The following is a 13,014-nucleotide window of genomic DNA, read 5'->3' on the forward strand; positions in this document are numbered from 1 at the left end:
TAGTAATATATTTTCCTCAAGTCCCTTTAATAGCAGGCACATAGCAAATGTGGGTAAACTGGAGTTACTAAATAATTCACCCACTGCTGGGAGCTGGTGGTCCGGCTTCCTATATGCTGCATCTGTCTTCCTTTCTTTACTGGTTTAAGTTCACAAGCATTTCACCTTTTGAAACCTGAGCAAATATACTTGTTTTCTTTGTAAAAGGTGAAAAAGGTGAGGGCATTATTGTAGCAAGAAATTACCTAAAAATCTTTAAAGACATTGGTAAAAGTTACCAGAAAATGCCCAGAAAACGACCCTAGGAAAATGACAGAAAATAGTGACATATCGTATTAGCTACATGTTGTCCAATCAGCCTCTAATCTGTTTCTATCATTTATTCATCAGCAGTCTATTAATCTGACATGCGCCGACAATAACTTTTTCAACTGTGCACATGCTGCATAGCGTTCACACCTTGCCGTACTTAATTTCTTTTGTTACCCCCATGACTGTGTACCTCTTATTTAATTTCCGCCCTCGTTCAGTATTAAGTTTTTTTCTCATTACCATTGTCATTATGATTTGATGTCTCAGTGGTGCTCATCTTTTTCGCTTTTTCTTTGCATTGTTTGTTCTATTGTTCTATTCAGAAATCTCAAAAAAAAAAAAAAAAAAAAAGTCAAAATAAAGAAGGAGCCAGTTCAGTGTCCTAGACAAACCTGTCGTTGACGAGTACAAACCAGGAAGCCAGGAGCTAGTAGTCAGGTCTTTGTTTGAGTGCAGTGAGAAATGCTGCCTCTCTGTGGCAGCTCCATGGGAATGCATGGAGGCTGAGGCCAACTCCAGTGAAGGGGCATTGATAATGATAATAATAATAATAACAATAATGCTAATCAGTTTATACAAAAAACTTCAAAATAATGTTACAAAATGCTCAGGCATTTGTGTGAAATCCACATCAAACGACAGCTTTGTGACAAGGGAGTGAAACACAGGTGCAGGAGCAAAAAGAAAGAATGACTGAAAGGGATAAAAGTGGTTAAAACAAACAGAAAACTGCAGAGTTAAAGATGAGGAACCTAAGTGTTTCCACGCAGCCAGACCTTAGCTTGTTTGAGTGGTGTGCAGGAACAGAAGTCCAAAGCACTTCATTCAGCAAGTGCAGGAAGTGTAGAATAATGGGTCCTGGCAACACTGATGCTGAGACACACTAACAAATAACATGCTGGACTTTCTAGGGCAGTGTGGACATAGTAGAACAGTACTTACTGATTATATTTAGAAAACAGAAAAACAGTAGAGCGTACATACCACGATATATAGATTCATGCTTTCAAACAACACTAAGATTACAGATTATATAGTTTAAAAATGTAGTCAGTGGTGGAGGAGAGGATAAATCCAGCCAAGCCCAGTTTAACCACAGTTTTACTCTGATGTAAGATAGACAGATAATGGTAACATGTGCAACGAAATTTTCTATGTCAACAATCCTTAAAAGCAGCTCACTAATATTTATAATATTAAATAACATTAAACTGGGGTAAGATATTTGATGATGGGGTTTTTTAAGGTCGTAGACTACAATGATAAATGATTTTGTTAATATTAGTGCAAACTCTGAACTCTCCCCTTCCAAGAACCAAGTGCCAGTACAGTGCCAGTACAATTATTATTATAATTATTCAGACTTGTCAAAACAAAACAATGGCTCTCTGTTCAGAGAGGCTGCCCCTTGCACTGAGCTGCACAAAAAAAAAAAAAAAAAGCAGTAGCATTAATGCTCACGTTTGAAGCCCTGCAGCAGATGTGAGCTCAACAAAGAGAAACAATTGAGGATTAGGACAAAAAAAAAAAAAAAAAAAAAAAAAATCCATTGTATAATTGAGCAATATTTCAGTTAAGTTTGCTGTCTGGTTACTGGATGTTTCACACAGCATCTGAGAAAAGCACTGAGGACAACAACCAGGTGAGATTACCTTGGCTGGTAATCCTCCTTAGTTTACTAATCCATTTTGAAAAATTTTAGATTATTTCACTTACCATTTAGATGTTATGAAGGACAGTAGTTATGCTATCTAGGGCTGTATGCAACTCACAATATCCAGAGTTGACCACGAGCAAATATACTTGTTTTCTTTGTAAAAGGTGAAAAAGGTGAGGGCATTATTGTAGCAAGAAATTACCTAAAAATCTTTAAAGACATTGGTAAAAGTTACCAGAAAATGCCCAGAAAACGACCCTAGGAAAATGACAGAAAATAGTGACATATCGTATTAGCTACATGTTGTCCAATCAGCCTCTAATCTGTTTCTATCATTTATTCATCAGCAGTCTATTAATCTGACATGCGCCGACAATAACTTTTTCAACTGTGCACATGCTGCATAGCGTTCACACCTTGCCGTACTTAATTTCTTTTGTTACCCCCATGACTGTGTACCTCTTATTTCATTTCCGCCCTCGTTCAGTATTAAGTTTTTTTCTCATCCATTTTGAAAAATTTTAGATTATTTCACTTACCATTTAGATGTTATGAAGGACAGTAGTTATGCTATCTAGGGCTGTATGCAACTCACAATATCCAGAGTTGACCACGAGTCGGCCTCTCAATATGACAAATTGCCTCTTTGCTGTTGGATACTGGCTGAAAAAAAAGACAAAATAGAAAAGAAGAAGAAGAAGCTAGCTACAACATTTCTTTCCAGCTACCTTTTAGTACTTCGGAGAAAGTTGTGAACTATTCCTTTAACCCAAAAATATATTATCAGACATTGTATTCTTGGTTGTATTCCTCATGCTGATGATCACCTACTGGTGGTCATACCTGTACAAAACAACAGCACACCAATATCTGACATGTAAAATGTGCTTTTGTTTGTGTGAATGTGTGTGTGTGTGTGTGTGTGTGTGTGTGTGTGGGTGTGGGTGTGGGTGTGTGAGCAGGTCTCTGGGGTTTAGTCAACAACGCTGGAGTATGTGTGAACTTTGGCGATGCTGAACTGTCGCTGATGTCAAACTACCGTGGCTGCATGGAGGTCAACTTCTTCGGCACGGTGACTGTCACAAAGGCTTTCCTTCCGCTACTTCGGCAAGCCAAGGGACGCATCGTTACTGTATCCAGCCCCTCCGGTACTCAATCACACACACACACACACACACCTCTTTCTACTGCGCCCTCGATCTTTGATCACAGCCTCTGCCCTCACACCAGAACAATTATCCCACATCGCTAGTGGCAAGCAATCACATCGAGTCCTTCCAGCTGCACCCCTGCTGACATCTAATACCCCTCTAAATATAGGAGAGAATTTAATACAGCTAAATTCTCATCTGTGCTGATGCACAGACACAGGGTGCCTTCCAGTAAGAGAGTATGTAAGTAGGGTTCAGATCAATCTGTCAAACTTGATTTAAATAGCACATTTCATATAGGTTTGATGTAAAATGAGCCATTTCATAATTAAAGCAAAAGAAAAAAGAGAGAGAAGTCTGAGGTTTAATCATGGGAATTATGAGAATGGGAGAATGAATACATGTTGAAACATGCATCCTCAGTAGGTATTTTCCGAAGCTAAAACTAAGATTAATCTGCAGAACTAGGATGCAGCTGAAGCACTGTTGCAGGTTTCCCCTCTCCCTGACCACAGAGCCTGCAGGTGAGCTTATTCCTGTAATCCTCCAGTGTCAGCAGCTTCAGAACAATGAGCTGCTATCACTAAAGCTTTTCATTCCTCATTGCCTTGGGTGGAAACCACATGTTTACACAGTCTGACTTTGAAATTAACCTCATAGCCAGTCATCAAAGACAGGGCCTGACTTGGCAGTCTTCCCCCCTCATCTTCACATCCTCCTCAACTCTGAGTATTTACTGGCGCTGATTGCCCACAGCGAGCACTGTGTGATTCCAGCAGGCATCAAGGCTTGCCTATCATGCCTGTCTACGGTTGGAGCACAATGCTGAGGCTGAAGCACTTCCTGGCTGTACAAAGCAAACCCTTCACCACACTGTTGTAAATCAATGACATGTCAAGATATCACTCCTAGCTTCTGGGAAGAGACTATTATTTTGTAATTGTACTTATCTGTTAACGTTTCAGAGTTGAAAACAGACACTGCTGAACCAAGCCAGGAATCAGTGCAGCTGTCATTGGAGAAACAAATCCGCTTTTCTGTGTGAAGGATCATTTTCTGTTGTTTAATTATGCAATAGCTTGGCCAGATATAAAATTGTGCCAAAAGCTCTTGTGTGGAAGTTCACATGTTGTATTTTATTTGGATTATGCTCACTTTATTTTCTAAGTCTATTGTTACTACTACAGTGTTTGTCTCAAAGACAAGCATGAGGCAGCAGCATTTCAGATAACAAAAATCAGAATGCAGAAAGCAAGAGAATAAGGCAAAGAGCAGTGAAACAAGTACATAATGTAATGCTACATATATAAAGTAAATATAGTCATATTTATAAAGTAACACCCTACAGGATGGAGTACTGCAGGTTTACTGTATAATAAAATTATTATTAAAAGTATTAATAAAATTAATAACATTAGTTCCCTTTACACTAATTATCTCCACCAGGCGTAGCCTGGAGAGGATCATGTGTTTGCTCCTGAGTGTCTGTCTGGCTGTCTGTGTATCTGTCTATGGTTAATTTTGGAAACTACTGGATCTGTCGGCCTATTGTTTTCTGTGCACAGTCGTGACTGTATGATGAAGAATCTCTCATGGTTGCACTGATTCAAAACCTTTGCAGAACGTTTGTTTTTGCTACTTCCGCCCTCTGTCTTCATCCACTGTCTAACTCACTCAACGGCCGTTGGTCTGTCTCTACAGGGTCACTATACACCATTTCGTCACTTTCATTCACACTCTACCTCACTCAACCACTGCTGCCCCAGGAGAAAACACTGTAAAAAGTATCACAGCAGGGGTTAAAATAGGTTATAGAGCCTGATGCTTCACAATTGTAAAAAATGACAAGTAAAACAACTGCTGCTGTTTCAAACGTCAGCAGATCAATTTGCCTAATCTTTGCGGATCTTTAGTGTGTGTGTGTGTGTCTTAGAGAGAGAGAATGAGAGAGAGAGAGAGAGAGCTTTAGTAATCATTTTTGAATCTTGCTATTTTAGTTCATACTCTTTTTGAAATGTGGTTTCTGTCGAAAGCCTTATGACTTCTGGCAAAGAGCGGGAAATGACTCATGAACTAAGGGAGCTACAATTTGAAGGGCGCACTCTTCATGTTGTATGTGGGGTCTTTTTGTATGTGTCAGTGATGGTACTGCTTGTGTGTGTGTGTGATAGTACTAACATTGCTTTGGCTGTGTTTTCAGGTGACCAGCCTTTCCCTTGCCTGGCAGCATATGGTGCGTCCAAAGCAGCTCTCAACCTCTTTGTCAACACCCTGCGCCATGAACTGGAGCCCTGGGGCGTGCGAGTCTCCACTATCCTGCCCTCCTCCTACAAGACAGGTACGAACTGGTCTCCTTTCTCTTTGTTTGTTCATTTGTCTGCCCATCCATCACATGCCCCCAATTGGATTTTGGAACTGGATTAGGAAGTAAACACCCACCTGGCAAACAATTTTAAACATGAATGAATGTGTACTCAGTCGTTACATTGGTTTCTAAACAGTGTTAACTCTGTTGACTATAGGGTGATGCAACATTGCTGGCAAATAGTATTTGTCAATGACATTTTTGGATGAAATTGTAACAACACACACACACACACACAAAAAAAGGAGACAGAACTATCAGAAATAGACAAATAAAAGCACAACTCTTGACCTCAGTCTGGAAGGGATCCAGCCACTAGTCTGCAAACAACTGGAGACAGATCCAAAAGAAAGCACATCCAGCTAAAGTTACCTGAACATTAAACATTTGTGCATAATATATCTTTGTCACATTATGCTTTTGAGAAGGACAAGAACAGACATATGGACAAAGTTTACTCTGACGTTAAGTACATTAAGTGAAAATAATAAATCATTCAAGCAGGCTGCCTAACGTTGCATAGTCAAGGGGCCTATGCAAAGTCCTTGAGTAGTAGAAAAAGCTCAAATGGTTAAATACAAATTCGCCAACAACCTGCAACACAATCTCACACTCCTGCCAGGCCTCGACAGATTTCTTGAGGAAAGCCTGCAATGTTATTATTATTTTAACTTTTATTTATACAGGTCAGTTTGACCAGGCGCAGTTAGTTTACTCAGCTTTTCCCTGCTTCACATTTTTCTCACACTTTTTGAGCAGCTGGGGGTCAATGGTTTGCTCAAAGGCATCTCGACAGTAATTACTGAAGGAAAGCAGGATCAACACTTTCCACCCAGTTCTGGGTTTAGAACCAGCGTCCTACTTTGAACCCTATCCCAAGCCTTAGTGCAGAAGAAGTTTATCCTGAGGCCATGGTGAACCAGGAACAAAGGAGAAAAAAATCTAGAGAATGTTATTATTTCTCAAGCAAGCAAACACAATCCAGGGGGTGTTTGGCACGAGCTTGAGTGCATAATAGCAGGGATTTGACTCGTTTAACACCCACGTGGGTAACAGAAGACGACTGGTTGTGATGCAAGAATCAAATGGGTGTTGTGATGAGAAGCCAGAATCAGGAATATGGCTGAAGTGGTGGTTGGTTTGATCAGTACAACCAGAACCACTCAGTTTGGTGGGAATTTCTGTTGCTGCTGCCTTTCACCATGCCTTGTATATTGTGGTTTGGCTCCATGTTGTACATGATGACAAGTCTCACAGAAAGGAAAATACACACATAATGTCTACCACATGTAGGGCGAACAATCTGTTTTCAGCGGTAGAATAAGTACAAATTGGTAACTTATAAATTTACAGCTCTCTGCAGACTGGATCTCATTAGTGGTTTGAAGCTCAGACGATCAGTAGGACAAAGGGTACAACGTGCTCTACTCAGCCCATGAACCAATCGCACCTCTCCACTCCACCTCCAACAGCCAATAGTTTCACTCAGCCTGAAACCTGGTGCACATTTTAGCTCCATTGTTTACTACTGCACATCTTAAGCCTTTTATCCTCACTATGAAATTCATAATGTTTTAGAGGTGCTGTGATAATCATAATTGGCCAACAAAAGTTCAACAAACATTCTAAATAAGCAAACAGAGATCAGCCGATTAATTAGTTGCCTGATAAAAAAGAAACGTTTCAGTGTGTTTGGTACAAAGAGAATTAGCCAAGGCTAGGAAACGTGCAGCGCAAAACCGCAACAGGAGTGAATGCATAGCACCAACTATGGAGACAAAATAAAATCAAACAAGCCATATTACTATTGCTGCTACTGCTGCTAACAATAATAATAATAATAATAGTAATAACTATTTAACCTCATTTATATAGTAACTTTCTTAACCAAGGTGCTTTATAATAAAATGAAAAAAAAAAAAAAAACAGTAAAACACTAAATGAAATTAAAAAATAGAATAAAACATCAGAGCAAGTAGTACAAGTGTGATCACAATGTTTTTCAAAAACATTGTGAAAAAAGCCCAGTGAGAAACCTGAGCATTACCACTTTAAATGCGGGTTTATATATAATCTGCTCCCCTGGGTTGAAGTGTACAGAAGGATAAAGTGTGCCCAGCTCCCTGTTTACACCACTCCCTCTACATTCAACCTGTCATCAGCCCCTGTTTATTTAAAAAAAAGACCCAGAGGCAGAGAGAGGGAGGAAAGGTATCCTTCCAGTCACATCGCGGCCGGACACTGGCGAGGCGGGAGAATGTCGTAGTGATCGAGCGCTTAAATAGCCGGCAGCGACAGCAAAACACACCCTCCCCTAATGACAGATTGATGAATGTAATTTAGCCAGCCATGGATAATCTAGTTTAAATACCCTATAACTTTACTCTTGCTTCAGGTTTCCCCAGATGCATTAACATAGCCAGTAATTTGATTTTGCCCATGTACCTCGCTCTCGGGACTCAAATTACAGAGGGTACTTTCAGTTTTTACTGTGGTAGTTAAAAAAAACACTGACATGTTCATTCTCAACAAGATAAATTCCCAGAGATATTACTTGAAGGAGCATACCAGTTATTCTCAACTCCGACATTGGTCTACATTCATTGCGCTACGATATGAAAATGAATTTTCAGAGACTTCAAACTTTCTTCACACCAGTATTCCATGACTGTAATAAAGTTGTCCACATTAGTTTTCCTAAAAGCAGCAGCACTGTTGGGTTTTGATGACTTGAAACTGGATGGAGGGAAACAGTCCCTCTGCCAGAAAACAGTCCCTGGGGAAACATTTGATTTACACAAAAAATGATCAGTTCTGTGGTTTATGAATGGTGACGACTTCCAAGGTGGTTTTCTTAACCAAAAATTTGAAAACCAAGGTATTTTGATTATATGCTGTGAAATCTTTAGTACCCTTGCATGATTTGCTAAATGGTTTGTTGCAATGTAAAATATGTGCCAAACTTTCAAAATCACTGGTTTGGTTTTTCAGCAATCACCAAGGCCCCCCCGGTAATATTAAAGTGTCTACAGATGGTTTAGTTTATATGCTGTGCAGCCCAATAAACCAGTAACACCAGCTGTGAAGCTCTGCATGGCTTTCTTATGAACTCCTTGGAGAAAAACCTATCCGAGCAAGTCATCAGAAGAGAGGGAAAAGGTTCACGGACTTTGAATTTTGGCTTTGACACATTCTTTCATTGGCTTGTGGAGTACTTGCCGGTCAGCTCTTGGCTCTCTGCTGTTGTTGTTGGCCGTTATAGTCAGGTCACCTGCCTGCTGCTGAGAGGGCTAGTGTGAAATGAGGGTAAACCCCACCCAGCCACTTTGTCATGGCCTTTGTTTTCCCATGTGGAACAATATGTTCAACCTAAAACTGGACCTATGGGAGTCGATCCACTTTGTATAAGCAAACAGCTTGTGTAGATCAAGGTCTTGCCTTTGTGTATGCATGCCTTGCATAGGCTATGCACACACATGCACACCTAAAGAGACGGTGGAGGCGAGAGGGAGGGAGGGGATAATGGAGTGTGTTCCTATGAGCCTTTGTGAGGAGGCCCAGCTGAAGCTCTGGAAGCAATCCTTTCTTATGGCCTGCAGTCAGAGTACACAAATTACTTGAGAAAGTGGCATCTGTACTTGAAAAATGATATGAATCAACATGCTTTTGAACAATAGTATCTAGCTGAATTCCTTGGGATGACAGTAATTTAAAAGGAATGTAGGTTCCTGTTGCTGATTGCTGTGGTTGTGCTGTCCCCAGGTCAGTCCAGTAACCATGCTTACTGGGAGCAGCAGTACAAGCACCTGCTGCAGAACCTGCCTCCGGGTCTGCTGGAGGAGTACGGAGAGGACTACATGAACGAGACCAGGGAACTCTTCCAGATTCATGCCAAGACGGCCAATGAGGACCTCAGCCCCGTCATCAACACCATCGTCCAGGCACTGCTGTCGCCACAGCCCTTGGTGCGCTACTATGCCGGGCCTGGAGTCGGCCTCATGTACTTCATCCACAGTTACTTGCCCTTCAGTGTCAGCGACAAGTTCCTCCAGAAACTGTTTGTCAAAAAGAAGCTCATGCCGCGCGCACTGAGGAAGCAGTCAGGCCTCGGCATCAACCACCACCTCAACAACAACAACAACAACAACAACAACAACAACATCAACAATAACAACAATGAGAAACTAGTCAAGTAGCCAGTTAGTCAAGAGTAGAAGAATTTTGATCGTATTATTCTGTGAAACTAGAGGACCACTTCTGTAACACACTCATACTGTTGTATTCTGTTGTGCATTCTTTTGGTTTTGTATATGGTATTTTTTTTTTAATTGTTGAAGGGATCATAGAAACAGTTTTTGTTTGTGTGTTTGTCTGTTTGTGTATTGTTTGGCCTCATGACACATTTATCCCATGGATGGTGAGGAAACATCTTGAGGTCAGGGGTCAGGTTAGAGCTAGCAACATGACCACAGGCTGATCAACAGAACACTAGCTTTACCTCTGTCAACTTGATCCCACATCAGCACTGGTCTGAGACCAGATGTACTGTAGTCATAGACTCTGGAGATGCGTGCACTCACACACATATACAGATGCAAACAAAGAGAGAGCTAGAGTGCTTCATGTGCCTTGATCACAAACTCAAAAGGCGAGATAAAGAAAATATAACCCAGAGGAAGAGAGAGGAGACAATAACCAAGAAAAATGAAAGATTCTAGATCAGTAGATTTCACTCCAACCAAAGAACTACAGGACCGCATTTCGCTGCATACAACCTAACCTTACACACCAGGGGAGGTAAGAAGGTAACCATAACTGTAGTGCTGACTGAAACCCAGAGAAGAGCAGCAACAGCAACATGGGTGAAAAAGGCAGCTGAGGCTCTATGTATGTCTACACACACACACACACACACACACACACACACACACACACACACACACACACACACACACACACACACATACAGAAGAAGACAATGTTGACAGAAGATGATTTTTCTCTGCTGCTAAAATCACACCAGGAAACAAGATGAAGAATGAACTGTTTGCACTGACATGTAAACAAAGGCAATGAACTGCATGAGGAGAGGAGAAGCTTTTCCCCAAGGCAATTGAACCAAACACATGAGACCAACAGCTGACGGTCACACAGTAGCGGCTGGTGTGTGAAGAATTAGACAAGCAAGCCTGTGCACTCTACAGATTCCAAAGCTAGTGCACGGTTTTGTTTTTTTTTCCATACATGTGCTTTTTTTGTCTTTAGGAACATGACAAAACTGCTGTAGTTCAAGGTTCATGGTACTGCAGAAACTGAGTTCAAAAAGGAACATCCTGAATCATAACAGATCCAGTGAGAGACAGACTAGCAAGTAGTTATATCCTCATTATTTAACCAGAAGCTGTTTGTAGTTTAGTGAGGCTTTATTTCATTTAGATGGTATGTGACTTTTGCCACTATAAGAACTCATGCCTAATGCACATATTGCACATCCCAATAAAACAGAAACATCAGTATATCTGTGCAATATTGCAACACAGCTTGGATTTAAAAAAAAAAAAAAAAAAAAAAAATGTCCTGAAATGAGCACAAACTCCAATATGAATGATGTGAAAATGATGTTGGTCCATCAGCAGGAATTAAATAGGACAATCAGGTGAAAAGGCTGGAAATGGTTAGGTTTAGTGAAGTAAAGTGATTTGGAGTTGTTTGGTCATGGTCAGATAAGAAAAAACTTTGAACAAATATTTCAACTTTACTCACCCAAGTCGAAACCCGCTAACGCCCTTATTTCAGTGTCTTATTTTTTCTGAGTCTCGTCTCCACAAAATCCTCTCCTGGTGAGACGACACATTTCTCTGTTCTTGTGCCTGGAGCACGAATTCACAATGTAAGAAATTTTGTTCATTTCACAAAATTTCAGGCTATCATGCTGAATATTTTCATGACTTTCGAATGTGCTCTTCACAATGAAATATGTGTTAAAGGCATAGTTCAATGCCGCCACCCCCACCCCACCGCCAGTTTTAATGTAGGACAGTAGTGGTGCTATCTTCCTCTCATTGTTACTGAGTGCTGGATACTGGCTGGATGCTCCATGTGTTAACTGTTAGCCTCCTGCCACTGAGCTTGACTTCCCCCAGCTGTAAAACACCATATCAAAGTTTTCATAATGGGTGAACTGTCAAGTCAAAGAAAAAGGACATGTGCACGCACGTCACACATGCTCTTCCATTTGATGCTTTCGGCCGTTGAATTGCCGTGTTTTCTGGTCAGATTGTTTCTCTTCTGCCATGTAGCTCTCGGTTTTGCTGTCAGCTGGTTTTCTCCAGCGTCTCACCGTGGATAACTTAACCTCCATCCAGCCGGTTTGTTACTGCCTGCCCAGGAGTCTCTCAGTCAGTACAGCCGATGAAATGAGCTGCTGTTGTGTTTGGTTGGAGGAGACCTCTCAGACTCGTACACTCCTGGTTTCTAAGAATATGAGACTGACACCACATTTTCCATTATATATATTTTTGCTACTTTCAATATTTTTTACATGTATTTACATATTAATTATTTTGTTAAATATATTTATGGAATATATATTTGCATTTGTTTTGCGAATACCATATGGATTCCATGAGTACTTTGGAACTCTGTGAACTTTACTTTTTTTTTAATCAAAATTGTTTTAATCTCATATTCATTATCTTTGAATGTTACAAGGGTATCTAAATATCCACAAAAGACAGAGTACTTAATTGTTTTGCCATGTAGGCTATTAAATCTTTGATGCTCATTGTTTCAGAACTTATCACTCCAAGCTCATGGGAATATTCCTTAAATGTATTTACCAAACTAATGTATTTATTGTGGTGTAGATATATGTCAAAAATATACAAAAAATGTACAAAATAGAATATCCTGATCAATTTTTTTTGGAATATATTTACACATATATGCACATGTATGAGCTAATTTTTGTGAGTATAATGTATTTTTATTTCCCTGCTCCTAGATTTGTGTGGAAATGCTCCTGTTTGTTTGGATTGGATTCACTTGTCATTCACATCGTTGTGTGTTTTTCTTTTTGTTTTGTCATCCACTTTTGAATCAAAATATTTATGGCGAACTTTTCTTTATCCCTCACTTAAACTGTGAATTTTTTTATATCAAAATTTAAAAAAAAAACAAACAAACAAAAAAAAACAAACAAATATGATGTAAAATGTTCACTCAGTTCATTCTTTGATAGCATTAAAGTTGACTTTTTCAGACATCGTCCTCTGTAGTCTTTGTCACAAAAGGAAAATGGGGCTTCTCACAGTGTTTGTCCAGGAAGCAGCCGTTTGGGGACCAGAGCAGCCAAGACTGGCCCTTGTCTACCAAAACTTCCATGTTACAATTTTAACTTTGCAACAATCAGTTCATTTGTGGTTGATAATTTGAGGCTTCCTGTCAATTAAGTCCAGATGAAACAGCATTTCAAGAGTATCTAACTTCCATGTGGTGACAGAATAGATAACGGGAGGAATTTGATATGA

General features: G+C 40.1%; 1 protein-coding gene across 1 annotated transcript in view; it reads left to right on the forward strand.

Annotated features, from left to right (window-relative positions):
* The window catches only part of hsd11b2 (hydroxysteroid (11-beta) dehydrogenase 2), a 40,123-nt gene extending 27,376 nt beyond the window's left edge, over nt 1-12,747 (forward strand). Inside the window, exons 3-5 of the mRNA XM_030048339.1 lie at nt 2,932-3,117; nt 5,321-5,458; nt 9,248-12,747. Coding sequence (XP_029904199.1) covers nt 2,932-3,117; nt 5,321-5,458; nt 9,248-9,681 — 758 coding nt within the window. The 3' untranslated portion in view covers nt 9,682-12,747. The remainder of the gene's footprint in view (nt 1-2,931; nt 3,118-5,320; nt 5,459-9,247) is intronic.
* Nucleotides 12,748-13,014: the final 267 nt, after the last annotated feature.

Source organism: Myripristis murdjan, chromosome 3 (genome assembly GCF_902150065.1).
Source record: "Myripristis murdjan chromosome 3, fMyrMur1.1, whole genome shotgun sequence".
Lineage (NCBI taxonomy): Eukaryota > Metazoa > Chordata > Actinopteri > Holocentriformes > Holocentridae > Myripristis > Myripristis murdjan.